The sequence below is a fragment of the Pelodiscus sinensis genome, chromosome 10 (assembly GCF_049634645.1).
Source record: "Pelodiscus sinensis isolate JC-2024 chromosome 10, ASM4963464v1, whole genome shotgun sequence".
NCBI classification, from domain to species: Eukaryota; Metazoa; Chordata; order Testudines; family Trionychidae; genus Pelodiscus; species Pelodiscus sinensis.
This window is the reverse complement of record NC_134720.1, coordinates 20,272,408-20,299,702: the sequence shown is the minus strand read 5'-3', so window position 1 is coordinate 20,299,702 and position 27,295 is coordinate 20,272,408. Positions and strand designations below refer to the sequence as shown.

Below are 27,295 nucleotides of genomic sequence, written 5' to 3'. Positions count from 1 at the left end.
GGTGACATCCCCAAAGCCTGACGCCTGCTAATTTCTTATATCGTTCGCGTAAGCTTAGGATACTGAAACACCACCCACGTCATCACTTGCACATTCGATTCAGGACACTCAGGCATCCGTGCTAGGGTCGATATGCGGCTGCCCCCGCTTGTAGCCCGCTCCCGGTGCCTGCCTTGCTGGGAGCGGGAGCCTGAGGCGCCCTTGGTGCTGCCGCAGGAGGCCACTGAGCACGGGCCGGGTTCAGCGCGCTGCTGCTCTAACCACTCGCGGGTGCTGCCCCGGGCTGCATCGTTCACCCCTGCAAGGCGCCAGCCCCGCCCGGACACTAGGCAGGTTGTGCCGGCTCCACCGTCCCCCCCAGGGCGGCAGGCGCGGCCCCACCCGTGACAAGGGGCCTGGCCCCACGCTGCTCTCACGGGGGGGGGGGGGGGGGGCGCCCCGAGTTCCCTCCAGCCCCCCCGTCTCGCTCCCAGGCGCCCTCTGCCGGGCACTGCGCGGGATGGATGCCGGCAGCCCGGCCCCGCCCCGCCCTAGTCCCCGCCCGCAAGTTGCTCGGGAAGCGGCGCCTGGGAGCTGCCGCCTGCCCGCCTGTCCTCTGCCCGCCGCCGCACAGCGGCCCCGAGACCCGGGCTGCAGCGCCATGCCCCGCGCCGCCCCGCTCCTCCTGCTGCTGCTCAGCCTGGCCCAGCGCCGCGCCGGGCTGGGCAGCGCCGCGCCCCCCGAGCCCACGGGGGACCCCTGCCTCAGCCAGCCCTGCGGGAACAACGGCACCTGCTCCGCGGCCCCGGCCCGGCCCCCCGCCACTGCCCGCCGCCTGTCGCCGCCCCAGCCCGCCTACCGCTGCGCCTGCCCCGCCGGGGTCACCGGCACCCACTGCCAGGTAAGTGGGAGAGGGGCTGTACGGGGAGCCGCCTGCTCGTGCCCGGCCGCCAGCCCCCTGGCTGCGCCCCTGCCCTTCGCTGTGCCCTGGTGTCTGTTCCTCTCGTGCCCTTGGCTCTGTCCCTGCCTGCCCTTGTGTCTGTCGGACTGTCTGCCTCGCTCTGCCTGCCCGCTAGGACTCGGTGTCCGGGAGTCTGTCTCTGTCCTGTCTTTCTCTCCGGCTCCGGGGTCTGGGTCTGTCTCTGGAGGCTCATTCATTCATTCTCCCGCTGGAGGGTCATCTGTCTTGACCGTCTCCCCGCTGCTTGTATGTCATGCTGCACTTTTGTCACTCATGGACATCAGTGGTTTTGCATTATTAATCGGCAAATATGGTATGTACTGTCCTCTACACAGTGGCTGTAATCATCTCAAGCCATCTGAACATTATACCGCTGTGTAGTATGCGCCTGTCTGAGCTGCCTTCTCTTCTTTTATGTGTACGTGATACATACATACATACATACACCCAGATATCTCCTTGGATGGATGTGTATTTATCTGCTGGTCATATGTTTGGCCTTCTTTCCTTAACCAAGTGCCCAGATTCTTAGGTGTCGTAATAGCGGTCTGTCGGGGGCAGTACCTAAAGCTGCAGTTTCTAGCTCCTAAAAAAAAAAAAATACATACCAACGTTGTTAATTTTTAACCCATTAAATATTTAAGGTGGATGCTATTACTCAGAGTAACTAAGCTTGACTTTTTCAGAGGTGTTGGGATTTTGTTCCTAGACTTGTAAGACTGCCATATCAAACCTTCAATGTTTTTAACCCACCCTGCATAAAAGAATATCAACTTGGTGGGTTAAATTGTTAACAGGTGAAAGAAATGGGTCTGATCCCAGAAAATTAGGCAGCTTTTCAGGATTACTCAGAACATTTTATCCTGGTTCTTATTTTTTTCTTCACTTTTTGTTTTTTGAATTTTGGTGATATTTTTATTGTTCATTTTAAGATCGAAATGGTTAATGTTTTGAAAAATGGGTAACAAAAATTGTACTGAATATATAAAAAACTAATAGGTTTATGAAGGCTACTTGTTTCAAGTGCATTTCCTACAGCATTTTGTGTACCACTTTGTTTCACCTTATTACATTCTGTAGAAAGATCAAAATGCCAATTTAAGTGTAGAAAAATGTCTAGTACATCTAAAATAAAAACGTGGACAATAGGGAATATGAGTAAAATCTCACTGATGCGCTTGATCATATGCTGATTTAATACAAATATTGAATTCCTTGGTCTATAAAGACCTTAGTGAATGCTGACCATCCTATGAAGAGGTTTTTTCATAATCCTTGCATTTTGTCTCTAATTATTAAATGTCTTTGGTAACTCGTAAAATAGAGATTAAATCTCTCCATTGATCCCACCAGTTCTCTTTTCATTGTACATAGAGAGAGGGGTTAAATGATAGTTGTTCTCATTGTTCTATTATAGTGATACACTTCCAAAGATTGGTTCACATTTCTTTAGCCAACATTTCCTGGTTTATAGGAATTGACATAAAAGTAAACTGCTTCAAGTATATCAATGTTGTATTCTTTATTTTCTCTACAGCACACTCCTGAACAGGACTAGCATGATTTTGTTTTGTTGTTAAATGTATGTTGGCTAAATCACAACATATCAAAGCTGTAGTTACCTTGTGTGGGTGGAGAGGACAGATTTCTTTTTTAATAAGACATGAATATAATGTGTCAGGTTCAGTAATGAGCATTCTGTGGATGATATTGAAAGTCACTGTTAACTGTAGGCATTTTAGAAATAAATACTTCTGTGCTTGTCCTAAAATCTCTTACTTGCTTCCTTTTAACAATGAAAGTCAAAATATTAATGTTAATCAGGTTCTGCAAAATCGGAGAGATTGAAGTGGGTTAAATAGAATCCCCCCTCTGGCAAATTATAGCAGTCTTGCTAGTAAGACTATGAGTACTTGGGTTTATTGTGTTTTCTGCTCTAGAAAAGACAAAGTTGCTTGTGTGCTGCTGCCAATTGCGGTTATTCTTGAGTGTCTGAAATCCATGACTGAAGGATAAATGGCTCTCTTACAATTTATAAAAATATTTAACACCTACTGGCGTCATAACCTGCAGGAGATGTTATATCTGGGGCTTTGGCAGAGGAGAGGAATGAATTTCTTTGTAACCCGAGAAAATAGATAATGAATATACAAGCATAATTTTTATTAAACAATGTGCAAGGGCTAATGCTATGGTTATTGTTTATAAAATGTTTCTTTGAAATATCACTGACTTTTATTTTAACTTATGGAACAATAATTTTATAAGGGAAACATTCTATACAAAAGATAAAAGAAATTCATCTTCAGTCCTTATTGACAGGGATTAAACATAAACATTTTAGTTCACTCTGAAAAGTGATTAACCCTCCCCCCACACACGCACACAGTTGTAAAGGAGGAGAGAACAAAGCATCTGCCTAAAAATGAATAAGTAAAATATTGCAGGTAGATGCATACAAAAAAGGTTATTCTCATTTTATCAAAGTGGGAAGTGGGAAATGAGAAATAAATAAGAATTAATTAATTGGGTAGTAGTTCAGATGCCTTTCTTTTTAGCAGTTTAAAAAAAAAACACAGCACCTCACCGGTGAAAACAGGTGTACTCTGTTGATTGAACTTTTCCATCTCAAGTGGATTCTAAGACACGAGGAATTAAAATTCTAAAAAGGGGTGTGAGAGAACTGGGTGCTAAATAAGGAAGATTGTTTCAAATGTAAAGCTCCGGTCTCGGGCAGAGGCATCTCAATGTACTGTTGAAGATGTTATTAAATTATTAAAGTGGGGGGAAGATGAGGGGAAACAAACCCAAGTAATGAGTCCAGTTACGCTAAAATAGTTAAGTCACTAGTGATCTGAAGATAGTAAATTTGCATTACTGCAATTTGTCATGGAAGTGGAATATCATCTCATACGTTTGCTCTCTGAAAACAAATTAAAATACAGACCTGATTTAACTCTCTTCCCTTTCTGTAATAAAAAGATGAACGAACAGTTCATCTGATTCTACATTACTTTGATGTAAGTAGGTAAATAGTCTGGTCAGAAGAGGACTTGCTAGCACTCTTCTCTGCAGGTGCTGTCAGATGACTGATAACATAATCACAGTTGGAAGTTACCCAGAACTTTCTCTGTAATGTATTAACTGTATCCATGTTTTTATGCACTTTACAGTGTTCTTGGTGGAAAGAAGTGATGAAGGAAATTGGCACACCAGATTCACTTGAGATATTTTTGAAATCCACATCTTTTCTATCACCAAATGCAATCTTTCACTTCTGTGTTTTTTGTTTTGTTTTGAGCAACCATTTTTCCGTGAGATGTGGCGGTTGCTGTGGTAACTATTTTCTACTGAGCGGAAGAAAAAAATCATTATCTGTTTGCGCATACATCAAAATTACTTGTAGATAGTTTTGATATATGTTGTCTAGAAAACTTCTAGTTTTTCTTACTACTGTATGTAATATTTTTAGATTGCACATTCAAGAATATGCCTGGCTTTCATTACACACAAATAATGGAGTGACAATTTTACTTAAGAAGTTAATTTTTTGCTTTTATGTATTGCAAACTTTTTTTACAATACATTTGGCTCTTCTGGAGAAATTGAAACCAATTGGAAAGTTTTTAGCTTTATTCTGAAAGAATTTGGCATGAGGAAAATGTATATCTAATGAAAACAAGGGTATCATAAGATGTTAAAATTATGTTGTTGTTAGTCATATATTATATTTCTGGTGTTAAAAACCAAAAGATAATGCTTGGCTAGAGAGAGAGAGAGAGAGAGAGTGCTGTATTTTTTCTTCGATTTAATATGTGTAAAACACAATAAAATTATTTCTTGAAAGAGACAGATTGTTGTTTAGCCTATGTACAGTATTCAGTTAGAACATATGCTATATGGAAAGTCATTTGGATTAGGGCATTGTTAACTTCAGAGACAGAAGAATCAAAACAGTTACAAGGGAATAAAGAATTCCATGATAGAGTTGGATTTAAAAAAAAGATAAAATGAACCTATCAGGCACAGTTTTTTTTACATTAATCACTTTTAGTGATAGTTTCACTAATGGATCTATCTCTTGTAGAAACTGCTATTTGTTGTTCTGCTGAATACTTTTAAGGAGCTACTGTCAGGTACTTCTATCATTTTTATTTTTTGCCCTTTTGCTTGAAAATAAATTATTTTCCTTTTCCCTCAGTTGTCAAATATACCCTCTTCTTTTCTTTCTGACAATATGGTTTTATAACCTTAGTTCCTAGACTTCTTCAATAGTGTAATCAAAGCAGAGAACAAGTATTGTCTTTTGGGTGGAGGTCAGAACTGGCTATCAGCATTTGAGTTCTGTTCTTGGGTTTGCTGCTACTCTGTTCACTTTCACACAAGTCACTTCAGTTATCTTTCCTCAGTTAACCTAACATGAAGATAATCTCACATGTTGGTTTTAATTTCTTAAATAATTTGGGATCCTGTGACTAATATTACTGCAAGAAGCACTTGTATTATGCTAGCAATTAAGAGAATATTTTCTTGTGCTCCTCCTGCTGGACAGCTTTCTGCATCTGCAAAAGAAAAAGTTTTCTATTCGCTTAATTATGACTCTGAACAATGTTTTTATATAAAATGGAACATAAAGAAAGAGAGATCCCGAGTGTGAATTGGAGATGCTTTTAAATGTTAAATGTAGCATCAGATATACCATCTTTTAACTTTTGTTCTTAATTGTTTTAGTGCAAAAATATACTAACCATAGACAAAATTCCCTTAAAAATCACCTTTAAAGTATCCCGAGACAATAGATTCTTTCCATTTGATTAACAAGTTCATGGAAACTTGAAAGTTTGGCAAGCAAATATCTCAGCAATCCTTTCCTAGGGTTGTCCGGTATCCGGTTTTCGCCCGGACTGTCTGTTAGTTGGGTTCCCCATCAGGTTAAAAAAAAACAACAGAAAATACTGGACATGTGAAATGTCTGGTATTTCCTGTTTCCCTTGGACGGAAGCCCAGCGGGGACAATTTTCCACTGCCGCGTCTGGTGGGGGGCAGGGAAGTGAGGCGCGTGGGGCCATTTTTTTTCTTAACTTTGGTTTCCCCCTTTTTTTCCCTCAACAGAATTTTTTCCTGGTGTTTTTTTTTTCGGGGGGGATGAGTTCGGTATTTTTTTGTTGTTGACCTATCTGGCAACCCTATCCTTTCCATCCCTTTTTCACTGTGGGATTTTTACATCCAGTACATTTTTTGTAGTTTTGTCGGGTTTTATAAATACCTAGTGACTGTCACTTGATGTGCTGAAACACTGAGCTAACCTTCTTGGGAGCCCCTTGTACTCTGTCTTGCTCAGCCAGGCCATAAAGCCTCTTCCAGCATTGAAGCCTCAGAAGAGTAATACAGACACAGAGGTCAGCTCAGCTCTGGGAAGGCTCTGTCAAAGGGACTTGTTACAGCACCCAGGTGCAGAGCCCCAGTGGGACCAGAAGCCCAGATTAATCCATCGTGCTGTGTATGAAGTTTTACACAGAGCAAGCTCATACTGTCCGCCCTCTTTCTTATGTAAAGAGAGATGTTCAGCTGCTTGTTCCCACAGGTAACAATTATTTACATTAGGTTTATTTAATAAACAAAAGTGATTTTATTAAGTATAAAAAGTAGGATTTAAGCAGTTGCAAGTAATAGAACACAGAGCAAAGTAAGGTAATAAGCAAAATAACAAAACGTGCCAGTTAAGCCGAAACACTAAGAAATTTGTTACATGCAATACCTTACTCTGACAGTAGTTCTAATAATATTTCTTCACAGTCTGGAAAGCCTCTCAACCTGGGATTGATCCATCCCCTTGTTCAATCTTAGATGTTTCTAACAGTCACCTTGGGTGATGAACAGGGATGTCCTGACTCCTTACAGATTCCCCTGCTGTTTGGTTTCCCACCTTTATGTGGACTTCGTCCAAAGTGGGAATCCTTTGTGATCAATTTAAACTTTTTCTGACTGCTAGTGGGGAAAATAGAAGGACCAAAATGGGTTCCAGCATTGGATGACCTAAACACATGCCCTTGTGGGGACTTGCAGCCTCTCCCATGGACAGGTCCAAAGGGAAAACAGTCCAATATGCAGATCATTGTCTTTTTTTTATGAGCGATTAGCTTTCTGAAATAGCCTTAATTGTCTTCACTTAGTATGTCTCTTTTAATAAAACAGGTTTATACTTCATATTTCTAACTTCAAATACAGAAACAATACATGCACACAAATGGGGAAATAATTCAATAGATTATAACTATTCAAATGATACCTTCCACAATATTTTGAATAAATCATTTTCCAGTCATGCATATTCATGGGCATATTTCCATAGATGTGGAAATGTGGATAGCCCCATGACAATGTGGTTTCCATCTCTTCCTTTGAGAGACTCTCATATGCTAATACATCTTGCTGTGAATTTTCCTGACATTTCAGCTTGTGTTTTTTTTCTTAATTCCTTTCCTTTACTTGTTGTTGCTATGTATTACACTAAATAATTTCCTATCCCCTCTTGACAGTAGTGCTCTTCTAACATTTGAAGATTGTTCTGTTCCCTCCTAGCAAATGCTACTCTCTGATTTTTCACCAGCACTATCATCTTATCTGAGAAACCTTCTCCCCGCCTGAACCTCCTGCTCATTTGCTGGGGCTCTGCAGGTGCCAGAGGTCTTCTCTCCTTGTGACCTGCATCACATGCAGCTACTGTACCACCATGTCAGATGGAGCCTCTCTCAATCAGAATTTTTCAACCCAGCCAGGAAGCACCACTCAGGAGTCAGTGCCTTGTGCTGGCACTCAAGAATCTAATTCTACTTGTAGGGAACCCAGTGCATAGGCAGGACTTTCCCCTCCTTATGCCCTTCTTGGCCCCAGATGTGGGGCTTTGCCTGCTGAGCAGTCCTTGTATGCAGGTAGTGGAGTGGCTTAGAAAATGACATTTCCAGAGATAGATTAGAGTTAGCCACTCCGTGTCTTTGGTCATACTAAGGTTACCAAGATGAAATCTATTTCTTCCTCACTGTACAATATAATGCCTCTATGATGTAAACACGTTTGATTTACTGGTTGCACTACACAGCTTTGAGTCTCTAGACATCCTTCAGTCTCTTCTGCTAGAAGATTTAAGATGTACTTTGCCTTCACATCATGCCCTAATATATTCCATTCCTTCTTTGGTGTGTTTCTTGCTCCTGTTAGGAGGTGAGTTGTTTTAGGCCTGTACTCGCAATTGACATATGATGTTTTAAATCTTTTTTTGGCCATTTCCAATTTCTTAATTGTTTGATGGCATTTTCTAACATTTCTAGGCAGTCACTGAATGTGTTTTAGTTGCATTCATATGGTCCATTTGTTACTTATTATCTGTTTATAAGAGTAGACTGTACTATTAAAGGACATCATTTTGATGTAAGACAATTGGCTCTCCATTCATTCTCCAGCATAGCATAGGTTCCTGAGACCTTGTTACCAGACCCCTGGTGAACAACAGCACTATTAACTCATACAGTCTTTCAAAATATCAGACCATAAGTATTAATACTGATTTTTTGGTTGTGTTTTTTCCCTAGGGCTGTGTCTACACTGGCATGAATTTCTGGAAATGCTTAAAACGGAATACTATTCCGTTTTCAGTTTTTCCGGAAAAGGAGCGTCTACATTGGCAGGCTGCTTTTCCGGAAAAGTCCTTTTTCCGGAAAAGCGTCTGTGGCCAATGTAGACGCGCTTTTCCAGAAAAGAGCCCCGATCACCATTTTCGCGATCGGGGCTTTTTTCCGGAAAAGACTACTGGGCTGTCTACACTGGCCCTTTTCCGGAACACTGTTCCGGAATAAGGACTTATGCCTGAACGGGAACAGAATAGTTTTTCCGGAATAGCGGCTGATTTTGTACAGTAGAGCATCGTTGCTTTTCCGGAAATTCAAGGGCCAGTGTAGACAGCTTGCAGCTTATTCCGGAAAAGCGGTTGATTTTCCAGAATAAGTGGCCCAGTGTAGACACAGCCCAGATGTGATGTTCCTTGGTTCTTTTCTTTCCTTTTTATTTCTTTGATGGAGATCCTGTTAGATCATTTCCAGGTGTTGCTGTACGTCGTTTATGCTATTTCAAGAATAATTAAATACTGATGTGCAATTTTTAAAACAGCCTAACTCTGCCAAACCTGGTTGATAGTGTTTCAGCCACATTTTTTGAGACACTTTTGATTGTCTGGTTACTCAGTTGATGGCTGGATGGTTTGAATTCTGTAGGGAACAGACCACTGAACTCTGGTTTCAAATTTCACAATACTCTTATATTGACTTTGTGATGATGTTTACAGTGGTCTGAATAATGAGCAGTCCTGTGGCACCTTACAGACTAACAAATTTATTATGTCATGAGCTTTTGTGGGTAAAACCCACTTCATCAGATGAGAAGTGGAAATTACAGAACTCAGAGTATATATAACAATAAAAGAAGTTACTTGCCAATTATAGTGATCTATTTTTTATTAGATGTAGAAAATATATTGCACATGGCACCGGTATTGGTGATATTGTTATATTAAATAACCTTATTAATTTTATATAACCTCTTTTGTATTTCTTTAGGTGCAAATTCTGCTTTTCTGTTACAGAGACTTTGAAGCCCCTGCCTGCACTGAAACTGGTGCATTTTCAGCAGTATTTTGGGACAGGATATAGCTTTGATAGAGTCAACAAATTATCCCCCACCTTACCTACAATTTCTTTGAGTTATTATAAACTTTGATATTCCCAATAACTGCAATGGGATATTTTTTAAAGTTGGTGTTGTCTCTTGAAAAATTGTGGGCATTATCATAAAAATTGCCATATGAGCAGGGTCCAAATGTTTGTAATAAGTTATCTAATTGAATTGTTCTCAGTTCCTGTAAAGGAAGGGTAAAATTACTTAAGAACCAAATGTTATGTCTCAGATATGCAAATAATTAAGATAAATTTGACAGTTTAAGTTCTGTTCAATCTACTTAAATAGCCCATTGAAATCTATGCAAAACACTTCTTTGAATCATATGCAGGTCATTACATCATGAAAATTATGTGGCTCCCAAGAACTGTCTGATATAAAGAGAATTTCAGATGTTGAATTGGCTTACAGTTATGTCATTAAAGATGCAAAAGAAACTTGCCGAAAGATTTGAGGTAGCTGAATGATTACGGGCTGTAGTGACACTCTAAAATGCTATTTTACATGTTCATTACATTTTCCATTTTCATTGCTTTACTTCTCTGTGTATTGGAATGATTTCTGATGATTTGTAGATGAGTATTTATTTTCCTTTGAAATATGTATCAATATCTAATACTTCATAGTTACATTGAGCACTCCAATACAGACACAGTCAGATACTTTCTAAGGGTATAGCTACGCTGTGAGGGGTTTTTCGAAGAAGGTATGCAAATTGCGCTCACAATTTGTGAACCATGGATATCTACTGTCTGGGAACCAGTTATGCACCCACCTTATTGTAGCTCCATCAAGGTTGTATTTCCCTAGTTTATTAATGAGAAGATCAGGTGAGACTATATCAAAAGCCTTACTAAAATCTAGATATACAATATCTACTGCTTTCACCCTCATCCAAAGATCTTGTAACCAGTGTTACCTCTAAGCTGTGTGGCAACACAGCTTCACAGGTGATTAATCAGCTCCCCCCCCCAGTCAGAGGCTCAGGGCTCCATGCATTGAGCAATGAAGCAGTAATTTCACTGAAGTTTGGTTAAGGCTATGGATAATAGGTTTCAGTATACTGAACATATCTTCTGCATTCCTCTTTAATCCAATGCTAAATACTTTAAATAGATGGAAGTATCTCATCCAATCCCTGTGAGAATAGGCCAGTCCTTACAAAAGTGATCAAAACAATCAATCACAGAAGTCCATGAGATATTCTGAAGGAGAATTGGTTTGGATCCTCCTACTCTCTTCAGTGAAGCAGAAGTGAAATGGAAACATTTTGTGACACTTTCTTTTATTCCTGGAGTAGACATACTTAAGTCTTTGGCTAAAAGATGCATTAGATGAGCACTGCAGCCATATGTTATTAAGTAGGATACTTCGATTTCTTCTAAATATCTTCTCATTTTTGCCATGTTGGCAGCATTGTCTGACAAAACTGCGCATATGACAGTTACATTTTTGTTTGCAGTATATTAAAGCTTTCATTGCCACTGCTTTTAAATATTCTGTTGTGTGGGCATTTCCCAATTGTATCTATCGTTTCTGAAAGATATGTAACCCCATCTTCTGTTGTCACACAGGCACATGTTACTGGATTATTGTGTACATTGCTCCACCCACCAAGGCTTAAACTGGCAAATTTCCCCTCTGAGTCTTTTGCACACTGTTCAGGTTCCTTCTCTTACACTATAATCTGGCAACCTTCCACCAATGTCTGCTCTAGCAGGTGGAGTATAGCTTGATTGTAAGGACTAGGGATTTAAAATCCTATTTAATTGGTGAAATGTCAAGTTTAATTGATTAACCAATTAAAGGGGGGGTGTTCCAGGCCAGCTGTGCTGGAGCATTTCCCCCATACCCCGCACCACAACTAGGCTGAAGTGATGCCTCACCACAGCCAGAGGCTTGTCCCTCTCCGACTGCGGACAGGAGCTGGTCTGGATGTCTGGGTCAGTCCTTCCCTGCTTGTGATGCGCCCAGGCCCATTGCAGACAGGGGCTGTTCTGGACACTTGGAGCAGCTCCTGTCAGTGGCGAGCTTCGCAGGGCTGGAGCATCCCCCTGCCACGGCGGGCAGGGATCTGCTCCAGCCTCCACCAGTTAACCAGAAATGGTAAACATCACCTGTTAAGGGTGATGTTAACCTTTCACATCCCTAGTAAAGACGCAACCAATTTCAATTTATTGATGATAATGTGAAGAGGCATACCTGTGGTTTAAATGAACTAAGTAATCTTTTCATCTGTGGTGTCTTGTTGGTCCTTATGACAAACTCATCTGTAGCAATGATTTACTGGATGATTGAAATCTTTTGCTTGTTACCAAAATGTTGTTGTCTGTAATATGTGTTGTTGCAGCACTGCTGGTAAAAATGCCAGTGATGACTCTGAAGTAGTTGCAGATGGACAACATGCTTAAATGGGATCCTGAAACAAAATTCATAAATGTTTTTTGAATAGTCATTCTTCTTCTCTGTTCTTTGCACTCTATTATTCAGTTACTCTATTATTTACTTTTTTTTTTTCAACAAGGATCCAGATCTGATTGTTTAGCGTGCTTTTAATTTTGGAGTAAGCCCCATTGAACCCACGGGCACTTTTTGAGAAAACAAGTATAGGATATAGTTCTCTTGGAAAAGCTGAGTTATGCTGAAGTAAAATAGGGAATAGAATTATGGCATCACCATTATGGTCTGTAGCCATGATTTTCCAAAATAAGGGGCATATATTTTGTAATATGAAATAAGAAACTGACACTAAGTGGCAACTATCAACTCTAGATTTCTCTTAGGTCAGCTTTCTATACCATATACTTAGGTAATAGATTCTTGACCTACTTAGCTAATTAAACAAGCCATAAGGAATAACTAAGATAATCCTTTTTTCTAATAACATCCAATGTAACCAACAGCTTGGGAATTTACTTGTTAAATCACACTTCTAATAAAAGGCATAAAGAGAGTCTTGAACAACAATGCATTGCAAAGTGAATTATTCACATTACTAACCAGTTGATCTACATTGTTCTTCAGACATATCTACATCTTCATCCACATAATTTTCTCCCAGTAAGCAGTTTTCCTTATGATGATTCATTCTTGCAACTAAGCCCTGCATCATCATCTTGCACTGCTTATACTTGACACGTTTTCCTTATTTACCCAGGGAACAAATTTCTTCAAAATATTCCCAGTTAAGGTCAGAAGCCATGGCAGTTTTTCTGTAATAAAAGTGTGTGGGGGGTGAGGAGTGTGTGTGTGTGCGGGGGGAGAGAATAGAAGAAGCTCTGTGTGTACTGAATAATCTCTTCCCTGTCCAGTCCACTTCACTGTTCCTTTCTACTCTGCTTCTGTCCTTTCTTATATATTATCTCCCTGTCTTTACAACAATGTCTTAACTGACTCCACTGTAGTTCTTGGCCTATGTCCATTACCAAATAACCACAGAACAAAACCAATCCTATCCAGCCTCTTGTTAGTCTTTAAAATGCTACATAGTTCTGTCTTTTTTTTTTTTTTTTTTTTTTAAATCCAGCCTGTCTGTGTCTTGGCACATGTCAATCTGTTGAGAAACAGAAATTGAAAACCCAGAACTTTCAAGGAGCAAGAGCTAGTAGTTAGGCTGGAGGGATTAGAGCTATTAATTCATTTTTATGAGATTGAAAGTGTAGGTGTAGAATGTTTGTGATGAGATTTAATTGTAACTGTCTTAAAATGAGCAATTTAGTATTTTATTGATTTTATAAATGTTTAAAAAATGATTTTTAATTTATTTTAAATCACTGATTTTTATCCACTCTGCACTATAGCTGCCTTTGTGGACAACCAGCACTTGGCACACCTAGGAAAATTCCCCATTTCTATTTATCAAGTGAGAGCCCTGATAGGGGAGGCAACTAGTAGACACATGGTTCTTATGAACTACCTCCAATATGGTTTGGGAATCCCATGCATGCAAAGCCATCAATCTCTGAGTATTACGAAGCTTTATAACCTCGTGCAAGAATACCATTTCTATGGCATCGCAGACCTGCATAACAGTGCCCCCAACAATCAGTTTCTCTACGTTGAATTGTTTGGCTATGATCCAGTAGCATTTGGATGTGGCTAGCTTTCAAGATAAATGTGACAATGAGCATCTCCATATTAATAGATTGCTGCTGAAGCACTGTAAGCTAGTTGAGCACATATCTTAATCAAATGTGTTTCCCTATCCTGAAATTCTCTTGCCCCTGTTGGTTGTCGCATGTCATTAGAATGACCCTTTTCCACCTTTGCACACTGATTTCCTGAGACCAGAAATGGAACTCTCCAGTTAAAAGTTTTTCCAGAAACTGTTCTTGTACTAGCAATTGTTCTGTGTCTTTCTTCTCATCCTTCTTGTTTGGCTGCTGAAGCTCCTGCAGCTGCTGCAGGACTTGCTGCTGCTTCCACATCATCTCTTCTGTGATGCAGTGTGTGGAATCCAAAGCCAAATTCCTCTGGCTATAGGTGCTGAAACACAGCCCCACCAGCCTCAGCATGTTCGTGGTTGCCAGCATAGCTGCAGAACACTGTTGGGAGTCCATGCTGGCCAACAGCAATTTAAGAATGTTAGCCCACCTAAAAAAGAAGTATGGGTTTGAGACAGTAGAGGCATGAAACTTTAAAAAAAATGTGAACCTAGTTGGCCATGTGTAGTGAGAAATTCCAGAACACACACTGCTTGGCAGCAAAGCAAAGACCATGGGATGCCTTCCAAGAACTCCATGCACATAGTACACAGCAAGCTGCTGCAGTATGTGTTCATTGTACAAATTGACAGATGGCACAGGCATCTTAGCGCAGCTTGTGTATTAGTGTGTTATCCCACGTGCTTCAAAAAGATGTGATTAACCCCCTGACCAGACAAGCCCTTTGTTAAAAATAATGGAAATGGATGAATTACAGGCAGTCCCTGAGTTACGTGGATCCGACTTAAGTCGGATCCGCAGTTACGAACGGGGATTTTCTCGCCCCGGAGAACTGGAGCTGATCTGGAAGTGACGCGGGTCTGGCCCGGGTCCTCCGCCGCTTTGCTCTGCGTCTCCCTGGTCTGCTGGGGGAGGGGGGGACACAGCTAGTGCCCCTTCCCAGCAGACCAGGGAGACGTGGAGCAAAGCCCGGGGCCTGTGGTAGAGCAGGTGGGGCGCTGCCGGTTGGTCCCGCAGCACCGCTCCTTGGCGCTACTGGACCAACCCGGCAGCACCCCAGCTGCTCTGCCCCAGGAGTCCTGATTCAGCTGCTGCTGATCAGTTTCAGCAGTGGCTGAATCAGGACGCCTGGGGCAGAGCAGCTGGGGTGCTGCCGGGTTGGTCCAGTAGCGCCGAGGAGCGGCCACGCTACTGGACCAACCCAGCAGCACCCGAGCTGCTCTGCTCCAGGCATCCCCAAGTCAGCCGCTGCTGAAACTGACCAGCGGCTGACTACAGGAAGCCCGAGGCAGAGTTGCTCTGCCCCGGGCTTCCTGGAATCAGCTGCTGATCAGTTTCAGCAGCAGCTGACTTGGGGATGCCTGGGGTTCTTAAGTTGAATCTGTATGTAAGTGGGAACTGGTGTCCAGATTCAGCCACTGTTGAAACTGATCAGTTTCAGTAGCGGCTGAATCTGGATGCCAGTTCCGACTTTCATACAGATTCAACTTAAGAACAAACCTACAGTCCCTATCTTGTACGTAACCCGGGGACTGCCTGTACCTTTGTTTTAGGATTTTTTTTTTTTACTGTCTTTACAATGTGACAGTTACTAATCTTGCTGTTTCCAGGATATAGCTTTAAAGCTACTTACTTACTTGTTTAGTTACTTGTTTAGTTACTTGTTTAATAGGTCATCTCATTATTTAGGAATTCTGTACATTTTTCCTATGTGACATTTGAAAATCAATAGCTATTTTCTTAACCATTTAAAATCATTAGGCCAGGAGTGGGGAACCTCAGGCTACGATTGCCAGATGGTTTCAACAAAAATACCGGACACACTTGACATTACATCACAATTTACATTACATCTTATTTAGAAAATAACGGACATTTATATTTTCTCAATTTGTTTCCCAAATAGAAAGCTCAAATACTGGACTGTCTGGTTCAAAAGCAGACACCTGGCAACCCTATCTCAGGCAAGGGGGCCACATGTGGCCCCAGTGTGTCTGGTTCCAGCCCCCAACGCTCAGCATTGGGGAGTCTGCATTGGCATTGCTGCCTCCCTTGATACCCCTTACCCTTGCTAACACTGGACTGGAGCACACAAAATCTACTAGGTTGGCTCCCCCTAGGCTCTGGTGTGGGAGGGGAATGTGGGGAGTGTCTGTCTCCTTCTCAGTTGGGGGACCAGGTCAGTGAGGGTTTTTGGGCTTTTTTCCTTCTCATTTGTGTGTGGCCTTCAATTGATTTTTTTTTTATGGATCAATGGCCCCTGACCCAAAAAAGGTTCCCCATCCCTCCATTAGGCCTTATGATTCTTTGTGTGCCTAGTTTAATTCTGAATTTTTCCTTTATATTTATGTCAATAAACATTTTAAGCTTCCTATAACCTGCGTTTTCACAGTTTATACCCATACTAGATGCATAGATGGATCTGTTGAGTAAAGCAGCATTTCAACAAGTTAAGTTACCTAGCAATTCATTCAGCTGGCAAGCTAGACAAAGGCAAGTTGCCTTCTGATTTTAATATAGTTTTATAACATTCTTTTCCACTGGAAATACACATAATAGCTGAGTAATCCGTTTTGTAGCGTTTTATAGTGGTGTTAAGTTCATAAATAAGATCAATAAAAGCGAATTGGATAAGACCAAGTGCACTGACTTGGACTGTGAAAATAAGGTGATTTTGAGTCTGGTCTCCAATGGTTTCAGAGATTTTGCTGTAAGTATCTGATGTGTTGGTCACAAGAGGGAACCAAATTGCTGGCTTGATTGAGAAGCTAGTCAAGGAAGCACAGGTCCAAGGCAAGGAAAAATAGACAGAATGTTCAGTAACTAAAGGATTTCCTTTATAGTAACAATCCATCTTTTCTGTGTAGATTACTCCTTTCTGGTCCTTCTGAAATCCAGAAGAGCCTAACAAAGGTGAAATTCAGTGTTAAGAAATGCAAACTGGAAGGAATAATTTGGACTACTTTGTACATTCTAAATGAATTCTATGGACTTGGGAGAAAGATCCACATGTTGTCATTGTATAGCTTGTTGACAACATTTTACTATGTAGTAGTGTTCAAAAAAATCCAAATAATATTACACAGTATAAATAATAGAACAGAAAGTGTTTGAAATTTAACGCCATTGTATGAATCCATAATATACCGTCCCGAGCTCATATGGCTAATTACTGTTGATGGACTTATCCTCTCTGAACTTCTCTAGTTCTTTTTCATCCACATGCACATTCTGCACACGTTTTTAGAAGACTTAGTTTTAAGACCTGAAGTTCTAATTGTTTTGATTTAAATTCAGCAAATCTGTAAAACTGTCTGCAGATTTCTCCTGTTACTGATTTTAAGATGTTGCCCCTTTGCAGTGAGATCTTCTAATAACTCAAATCAGTATCACACTGAGCGCAGGAAAATGAGTAAAATATATTTTACCAAAATGACATTTGGTGAATATAAAATTTGCTATTGTATTTTCCTTCATTGTTTACCAAAATATTAGGTGTATATGCCTAAGGATCCTATACGTTCTTTGGCAGATCAGTTAAACTTTTCAGACATATTAGTATTACCCATCCTGTTGTGATGGTAGACATACATGTGGCCTGTTCCCTTCCTGCAGCCCCCAGGGGTGGGAAAGCTTGGGCTAGCTCGGGCCACACTCCTGCCTCCCTTCCCACTGCTCTGTGGCTGGAGCCATGTGGCCTCCTTTCTCTCCCCCCCACCCCCTCCTTCCCGCTGCTCCTGGGGCTGGGGCTGACTCGGGCCACAAGGCCTCCTCCCTCCCCACCTCTTTCCTCCCTGATGTTCCTCGGGGTGGGGGTGGGGTTGGGGCCGTGCATTCTCTTCCATCCCTACTGCTCCGGGGATGCTGGGGCACACGCGCTTTTCCCCTCCCTGTGGTGGGAGGGGTGGGAGTGTGCGTCCGCGCTCGGCGCACTGCTCTTCATGGTGGGGGCAGGGCCTCAGCAGAAGGGGCAGGATTGTAGGTGGGGCTGGGGGCCTGCCTACCCCTAGAAACTTCTCAAGTCTTCTCAAATGTTCTCTGAGACAGACATCATGATGGACACCTCTCCTTTTATAGTAGCATAGATTAATTATCAGATACATGCATTAATCTTAAAACCTATTTTTAGGCATGACCTAAGTGAATACTATTAAAAAAAAAAAAAAGTAAAGTTGACTGGCAGGAACTGTAGACACTTCTGACTCCCATTTCTTTACTGTGCCCCCTAGAAGATACTAGTACCTTATGACTGTACAGGAGTTTTTTTTCCTAGTGTTTATTATCATGATATAACATCAGGAAGATGTTACAACATACAGGCCTCATCCTGGAAACCTTGGGTTTGTCATGTGAGATTTACTCATAAGTAAAAGTTTTCTGGATCAGATCCTTGATCTTGCATTATTAATTATATACCATGGTGCATGATAACTGTATATGTGATAATAGTGTAAAAATAGTGCCGAGTCTTCTGTTTTAGGAAATTAATGTTTAAGGACAGATTTAGATTTAATTTACATGACTGTAAATGGACTTGAAAACTTGATCAATTACGATCTCTTAAGTACTAAGAAGGTACTGAATTAAAGCTATAGAAATGCTTAAAGAGGTGTTAGGGGAAATGATTCAGCACATACTAAAGAATTTGAAAGGTCAAATAGTGTCTTTTTTGTCTTGCGGGCTATATCGGACTCGAATTATGATGGTTCTGACAGTAAAAAGTTAGATGAAATGAAATCAGTCTTGTATTATTTTTTGTTAACCATTGTTAGATTCCTCTAGTTATTTCAGTTATGATGCGCACACAGGGCATGTTAAGTCTTCATATAGTACTCATAAATGAAGGAGTGCTTATTGTATGCGACAAAGCACTTCTGTGGAGTAAATCAGAGGTTCAGGATCTATTGTGAAACTTATCTATGGTGTATTTGGAACAGCTTAAAAAATCCCAACCCCTTCTTTTGCAGACAAGTAGCAAGACATAGCAAATAATTACCAATTAAGGTAATGCAACCCAATTATAATGTATAATAATAAATTCAGTAATAGTTTTACATTTTTGAAATTAATAGGGATGACACAAAAAGTAGCATTATCATAAAGATGTTTTCCAGGATGAAATTATAATTAGTTATAAGTAGGACCCAATATATTGTTTTTTGTATTGCAGTATCACCTAGAAACTGTAATCATGGACCAAGATACTCTTAAAGCTAATTTTAAGTTTATAATGCATTTGATCTTTGAATGCAGCATTAGCCAGTGAGTGAATAATTTGACTGCATTTTATGTTTAGATAAGGTAATCCATTTGAAGAACAAACTGGGAATGACAGCTATGGTAGTACATCTTTTGTGTCAGTGACAAGCAGCAGACACAAGTGCAGTCTGTTTTCAGGCTTGTCTACATGGGGATGCTCAGAGAAGTTAAAACAAATCAACTACAGGTGTGCTGTGAATGCACATGAGATCAAGTACGTTAATCCCCCATGTGAATGCTTTCATGCTTTTTCAGCGGTAAAGTGGCTTTAGTTCATTCTTCTCCTTTAGACATGGCCTTTGTCCGTTTCTCCCTGCTTTTAGTGGAGTCTAAAGAGAAGTTACTTTGTAGTTGATTGTGTAATTATTGGAGATTTAACATTTGGAGCAGCCCTGGGCAGGGGCCTTCTCTCCCCAAACAGTCCTGTGGGGTCCCATCCACACTCCATCCCCAGGCCCCCTCCTGCTTCCCTTGGGTGCTCTGCCCCAGGCTAGGCTAGCCTCACGCATGGTGCTCAGAGGAGGTGTGCCTGTCCTCCCTACAGGCACTCCAGGGCTAGGGGATGCTCCTCTACAGGGTTGGGGAGGAGTGGGACAGGGCTCGGCCACACATCTGCCTGGAGCTGCAGAGGCACTTGGGCAGGTGGTGCAGGACTTGGGAGTGGAGGGCTCTGTACTCCAGCAGGGAAAGGGGAGGGGCAGGGCCTCATTCAGAAAGGATGGGTTGGGAGCTCATCTTCCTGAGCCTAGGGTTCACCCTTCCCCTCTGGTAGAAGTAATGGTGTAATGCAATTGATCTTCCTGGACTATTTTAGCAACTTGAAGCGTCAGTTAAATATTTGTATTTTAGAAAGATAGATTTACTCTGTTTTGTTTTGTGTTTATTTTGGTGGTATTCAGAGAAGTTTTAGTGGTGATGGCTTTGAAAAACCGTTGGGGGGAAATATGCCTTTTATAAAGACTCGCTCGCTGACCTTCATAGTGTTGCCAACGTCTGAATTAACATGCCTAAGAATCACTTTTTCAACACTGTTGGGAAAATGTGGATTTTGTGTATTTTTAAATTCTAAAAATTAAGTAACAGATTTATATTGTTAATTTTTTGCATGCTGTCCTTATACTAGGAACAGCTTTCTTCTTTCACTGTACAAATGTCTTCACTACCCTTCAAATCTATCTTAAACCCCTCTTATTTCATCTGATTTTCAACCATTAATTCCATTCCAGTGTTGTTTTTTCCCTACCTCCTCCTCCTTTTTCTTTTATTATTGTCTCAATTGAAAAAAAAATCACAAAAATGGGTATTTACAAAGTTCATGCACAAGATAGTATCAATCATTAGGAGAGTCTGGTAAAGATGGTAATGCTAATCCCTGGGAGGGGAGAAGTATAAACTGGAAGGAAGTTTAGGACCAAGATTATGAGTAGTTTGCAGACAGGTGGTAATATAGAAAATTTATCTTTTTAGACATGATGGAATGAGGGGAAAATAGGAGTGTATGGGAAAATATATTGCCTATTTAAATCATTTATATAAAACAGTGAACTAGGAACAGACACTAGACGAAAGAACAAAAGTTAAGCTTTAATATGTGCACAATAGATACCCTCTAGCACAGTGGTTCTCAACTTGCGGTATGCGTATACTTGGAGAGTATGCAGATCTCTTTTGGGTGGTGGATATATCAGTTCATCTAGTTATTTGCCTAGATTTACAATAGGCTACATAAAAAAAATTAGCAAAGTCAGTACAAATTTAAAATTTCATACAGACTTGTTTATACTGCTCTACATACTATACACTGAAATGTAAATATAATATTTATATTCACATTGTTATATTTTCCATTATATGGTAAAAATAAGAGTCAGCTATTTTTTTGAGGAATAGTGTGCTGCAATAGTTCTGTATTTTTATATCCGATTTTGTAAACATAGTTTTTAAGCAAGGTAAAACTTGGGGGTGGGCAAGACAGATGACTCTTGAAAGGGGCACAGCAGTCTGGAAAAGTTGAGAGCCACTGTTTTAACATCTGTTATTGATATCCAAACCAGAATTAAGAAATGGATACATCCCTGCTCAGTTGCAAAGCGCTAATGGCCATGTTCCAGCATGATGTAGTTTGGGAGGGGGGAATTAATTTGAAGTAGAAAATGTATTTCCAGCAAGGACTGTGTGTGCTTCTGCTGCTAGCTTGGGATCTAAGAAATGAGCTTGAGTCCTAAACTCTGAACTCAATGTACTGCCACTGGACCATCAGGCTGACCTTGCTTTTGAGTCTTACTTTGGGGGTATTAAATCTGTCTTTCAGATACTAAGTATATAATGAAAATGGTATAAAATTTAGCTTATTTGGCAAATTGAATTTTAAGTGAGAGCCCTAAGAATCTCAATGTATTTGTATAATTCCATTACACCTTAATTAGTAGAACATCTGTTTAACACTTGGTTTCTTCAAGTCCATTAAGTCAGGTTTCATTGTAGTTTCAATAGTGTGATTTCTGTTGCTCCTGATAATTATTTTCACTTGGGTTTCTTTGAGTTTCTTATAAAATTAAAACATTCGTTTCTAAAAATAAATCTGTTTATCCTAAAACAAGTCTCATATCCTAAAAGAGATTTTATAGTTTAAAGTTATTTTATAAGTGTGATTGTGGGGTCTGATGTTCATTTTAAATCAGTGTTTTCAGTACCAACTGTTCTCATGGTACAAATAAAATGATGGCTTGTTTGTTTTTTCCCCCAAATATCAGCCCTGCACACTCATCCAGGGAAATGAGAGAGAAGCTTAGACCTTTGCATTTGAATCCTCATTAAAAGGAGGTTTTGCAGACTAAATTACTGTTCCCAATTATACCTTTGTAAACCTAAATTATATTCTCAGTTAAATCAGTGCTCTCTATGTTTAGTTGAGTAGCACATGTGTGTTTAATTGTCTTCCATGGTTTCATAGGTGTAGATAGGGGCCGAATTTTGTCCTGCTGTTGGGAGCTAGTTAATAGTACTCTAGATGATGAAATAAATTAAAATAGAATCTAGATGACTCTCCTATTGCCTCTGGATGATATGAAGAGCAAAAAAGTAGTAAACAATTATTTTTGCCATTTAACAGATGAGACTGAAGAGATGCAGGGAGCAAATATTTAAATTTAATTTCCTTTAGGATAAAGTCTATGTAGAATTAATCAAGTTGGCAGAATATCAGTATGCTCATAAATGAGTCATTTTCCAAGAAAACTTACATATAGGATCATTTTAATTGGTCCACTCATTATTTTAGGCTAGTGAAAGCCAGTTGTTCCTGTGGGGTTAGTGATGAATTTCAAACTATAACAGAATGATAGGTGTCTTCTCCCTCTTCCTTTAGCAAAGATGATCCTCTTACTACAGAGCATGATGGAATTAACATTTGTGATCTAATTTTGTTTGCATTTATTCTTGTGGGAGAAAGTTCTGGGATCTTATGAAATTAAAATTATTGTGCTGTAGTAGCTAATTATAGTGATGACACTTTTACTTGTTAGATGTTTAAAGTATTTTAAAAATTTCACTGTGAAGAATTTCACAAGTTACTAGGCACAAGAGTATATTATTACAAACTTATCTGTCTTAGTTAATAAAATATTAGGTTCATCTTCATTTTGATTCCTACTTTATGTAAAAGTAGGGCACTATTATGAAGAACTAATGTATGCATGATTTTTAGGGGTAAGGGAAAATTCCATATTTGTTTGTGTCTTCTAGTTCAGATTTGATGGGTTTGCAGGTGAAATGAATGTTCTTCTTTTTTCCTAAATGCTAGTTCTGTAAATTCTTCATGAAAGTCAAGTTGGGTTCTTTGTAACTTCTGCATCATTGCCATAATTAAGCTTTGGTACACCAACTTGGGACCTCAGTGATATTTCTGGGAGTCTTGGTCTTCAGTGTCATTGCCCAGGTGTAAGAGATTAGAATTTAGTATGCAATGTTAACTACCTAAAAGGAGTAGTTAACTACCATAACTGTGCTAGCTCTCAACTACTAACAGTCTCATCAGAATCCAGCCAATAGATGAGAATGGGAGAGCATAAGGCACCTGAACTATCAGGCTACGTCTACACTGGCCCCTTTTCCGGAAGGGGCATGTAAATTTCACGAGTCGTCGTAGGGAAATCCGCGGGGGATTTAAATATCCCCCGCGGCATTTAAATAAAAATGTCCGCCGCTTTTTTCCGGCTTTTAAAAAAGCCGGAAAAGAGCGTCTAGACTGGCCCCGATCCTCCGGAAAAAGTGCCCTTCAAAGTAAGTGCCCTTCAAAGTGCCCTTCAAAGTAAGAATAAGAGCCTCCGGAAAAGGGCACTTTTTCCGGAGGATCGGGGCCAGTCTAGACGCTCTTTTCCGGCTTTTTTAAAAGCCGGAAAAAAGCGGCGGACATTTTTATTTAAATGCCGCGGGGGATATTTAAATCCCCCGCGGATTTCCCTACGACGACTCGTGAAATTTACATGCCCCTTCCGGAAAAGGGGCCAGTGTAGACGTAGCCTCATTGTCTGTCTATGCTGGAAGATATTTGGTATGGGTTTAATCAGGCTGCAACTTTATTATTAGATGTCTGGGACTACCTGTCTGGCAGATAAAATGTGAAGTGCCAGGTAAGCCTCGCTCCTTCCATCCAGTTTCCTTCAGCAACTCCATTGCCAAGACCTTACTAACCTCTGCAACTCCTCATAGGACGTTTAAGGAGGGCTATAATAATGGGAGATTGGTGCAGCAGAGAGCCAGTCTTAGGGAGTGCATGAAATACCTGCATCCACAAATTGAATCTAAGGGGATTAACTGTGCCCAGTTTCTTCAGGTCCTTTGGGATGACTCAGCTGCAGTTACGCAGTTTGGATTCATTGGTTTAAAACCATTGGGTCACCCACAATCCTTATGAGAGTGAGTGGGAAAAGCAGCAATCACAAATTGTCTTGTCATGAATTTTCACATGCTAGTTGTGCTTTGGTATAGGGCAAATGTTCTTGTTCCCTCCAAACTAATGAATAGATTCTTCATGATTCAGGAGTGGATATATCAAGAGAGAGGAGTAATTGGTGTCTGTCTTGCAGAGATTCTTCAATCCAGGATGGCTGTTTCTATTTGTTTAGGCTGCCCTATGGAATGTGATCTCAGGCACCTGTCATTGGACCTTCCGTCTTGAGTAGTTCTGGCAAACCTGAGTCAGCAATGCAGGCGTCAATGGAAAGAATAAGACATTCTCTTGGTTTTAGATAAACATTTCTCTCCATTTTTCTAGTCTGGCATGGCCTCTCTGATATCTTCTGAATATTTGCTTCTTGTTAGATTCATTAACAGTACCATTTCTGTGTAAGGTAAGTTGATTACATAATGCTTCTGGGAAATTTTATTTTGCTATTCTCCTACCCAAGATTTGGATGTTGACCTCATCTTTAGTCAGTTTCTGATATTTTTCACAAAGAGGTACAGAGCACAAGAATGTATTACCTTCAGAAAGTAAAATGGTCAGACCACAAAATGGGCTATTTGTATATAAAAATAGAATATAGGTCTTCCTGACTACCTCTGTTTTTAGTTGGGTCAGTCCACTGCTTATTTTATGATTTAGTAATCTCTGCAGTTTTGCTGTTTTAATGCTACCTTTGTCCTTTTATAAAGCACTGATCATTTAAACTAGGGTGAGCAACACTGCAAAAGAGCCTCTTTACTTAACTTTAAGCACTATTACACTGACCTGCTTTCTGCTTTTGTTGCTGGACCAAAGCAAAAAAAGTGGTGCCTTTTCATATACAATGTTCGTTTTTTGTATCATAGTCATTTCATGTGTATAAAAACACATTTGGATTATTCTTTGAGCCTCATTCTGAAAGGTGTTATAAATCTCTGTTGCTGTTTCTCCCACCACAATCTGGAACAGTGATGTCTTCGATAACTTTTCATCTATCTGCCTAGCCATTTAATTGGAATTTGTCATGTGATCCATCTCTGTCATACAACAATGTTTCCTATGAAAAACTGCTTCAAAGAGGCATTCAGTTTTTATCTTTAGTCTCAGTTGTAATTAGAAGTATAAGCAGACAAAAAAAGCTGAGGAAATTTTTGGAATGGCATGAAAATGCAGGAGTATTGTAGGGGAGCACAAATGGACTGGTGTAAAGCTACCAGCCAATCATGTTCCCCTTCGACTTGAAGGGTTTAACTTATGATGATAATTCCAGTCTAGCATCATATTGCATACAGAACCAGCCTAACTCCTCTGTTATGCAACATTAGAAGTACACAAGAAGTAATGAAATATAACCATTAGAAGGGTCTTTTGTAGCAACATACTGGAATAGTTTGTTCTGAACGGAGGGCCTCTGTGTATTCCCACTAATGGGATTCAGCACTTTGACATACAGCTGGAGAACCTTATTAAAAAGCCATGTCTACTGGGGACTGCAGTAGTGCTCTTGCATTTGAATGATGCCCTTCATTCTGTGGCTATATTGGGTCACACTCTGTAGGTCATGTGTCTTGGCTGTCTCTGATAGCTAATGGCTCTCTTTTGCTAGCAAGACTAGTTAGTTTGTTTTCTTCAAATAGATGATTGTAGTTAGCTTAACTGGGACCATTGATTTTTGCTCCCTGGAGACCATGTTGGGTGCTGAACTACAGAGAGAGTTCAAAAAATGTGTGATCTGCTCAGTAGCATTCCCTAACACACAAACACCTATCCAGAGCTTTGTGTAGTTGGGAGAATCGCACATCATATCGCAATGCATGATTTGAGATGCCTTTATCAGATAAAAGTACATGTGGCTTTAGTAGGTCGTGTACTGGACCATTGTGATTCTCTGTGGGAGGTTAGAAATCTGCTTTTGTGCCAGCGTTTTCACTAAAGAAGCCTGTGATACTCTGAGCACTGCGATGCACTGAGCCACTCCTCTCTTGTCTGTCCTGAGGTCCACCTCCATGTGCAAATGCCTAAGTTTCCTGGCTAGTCTTACAACGTTGTCTAGATGGACAAAGTGCCTCACCAGCATGGTCTGTTTGAGCACCAAAACTACAATGATGATGCTATCAGAATTGGTGCTGGCTGATGCCATAACCCAAAGGCAGGCTGCCTGTCTATCTTGTGACTGCTCTGCAGAGGAGGAAGCATCCCAGTATGCCAAGAGAGCCCAAGGAGAAGAGGCGTTCCTCTCTCTCTCTGCCACTGGCACTTAGTTCCTTTGGGGACTCCTTACTGCTGCCAGTGTCACCTTTGCAGCACAACCCTTATCAGCTTGGGGCTCTGGTGCAGGGTTATATTACTGCCAGGACTCCTATACTGTCAGTTTCTCCTCTCATCAAAGAACTCCCATTGAAACTGTGGGCTGTACCTCCACTGCTTGGCTTTGAACAGCAGAACACAGGCTCTTATTGGCACCAGCTGTGCAAATGCCCCTGGACTGCTCCAAAGAGTCTAGTGAGTTTCCCTTACTGAAGACTTCATCTGCATGGAAAGACATTAGGGATGTGAAGTTAACCAGTGGGGGCTGGAGCAGCTCCCTGCCTGCAGTGGGCAGGGAGATGCTCCAGCCCCTAGGGGCGCCCTGCAGGCAGAGGCTGCTCTAGGTGTCTGGAACAGCCTCTCTCAGTGGTGTTCCTGGGTGCACCACAGGCAACGGCAGGAAGAGCTCCAGCTGTGCAGGGGAGGGGGAGCGTATGGAGAAACTTCCCCTGCCCATCCCCCTTCAATCAGTTATTAACGGGTTAAGCAATTGCATGGGGATTTTTGCATCCCTAAAAGTCATTATCAGGGCATTATTCAATTACTTATCTGGTCCTGCATTCAGGAGTCCATGTGGGCTCTCTGAGACACCGCCAAACCCTATATGACCTATGCTCATGCCACCTTGGATCATGGGTCTGTGAAAACAGTGTGAATAGCCATCCCCTCTGCAAGAAGGATTACTGCCATGAATGTAGCAACTCCACTATGCGACAGTGTAGCGTCCACTTCTGGTGAGTGCCCCTTCTGGCAGGCTATGTCTGCAGACCTTCAGATTATGGTGACCATGACCCCCATCAGTGGTTTTTCAGGTGGTTTTCAGTGGCTCAGATCTCTGACTGAGTCTCATCCACTGCTCTAGATATGAAACATATCCCAGAAGGGACTTGTTCTATAATCTTGAACCTTTCCTTGCCCTGGTGTGGGGCCATACCTCCAGGGCTTCCTCTCTGG

At 40.9% G+C, this 27,295-nt stretch overlaps 1 protein-coding gene across 2 annotated transcripts in view; it reads left to right on the top strand.

Moving 5' to 3' along the window:
• The first annotated feature begins 524 nt into the window (after nt 1-524).
• The window catches only part of DNER (delta/notch like EGF repeat containing), a 297,002-nt gene continuing 270,231 nt past the window's right edge, over nt 525-27,295 (top strand). Inside the window, exon 1 of one of the 2 annotated variants that reach the window (XM_075937624.1) lies at nt 525-880. In XM_075937624.1, coding sequence (XP_075793739.1) covers nt 641-880 — 240 coding nt within the window. In that variant the 5' untranslated portion in view covers nt 525-640. The remainder of the gene's footprint in view (nt 881-27,295) is intronic. The other variant, XM_075937623.1, reaches the window with a different exon arrangement.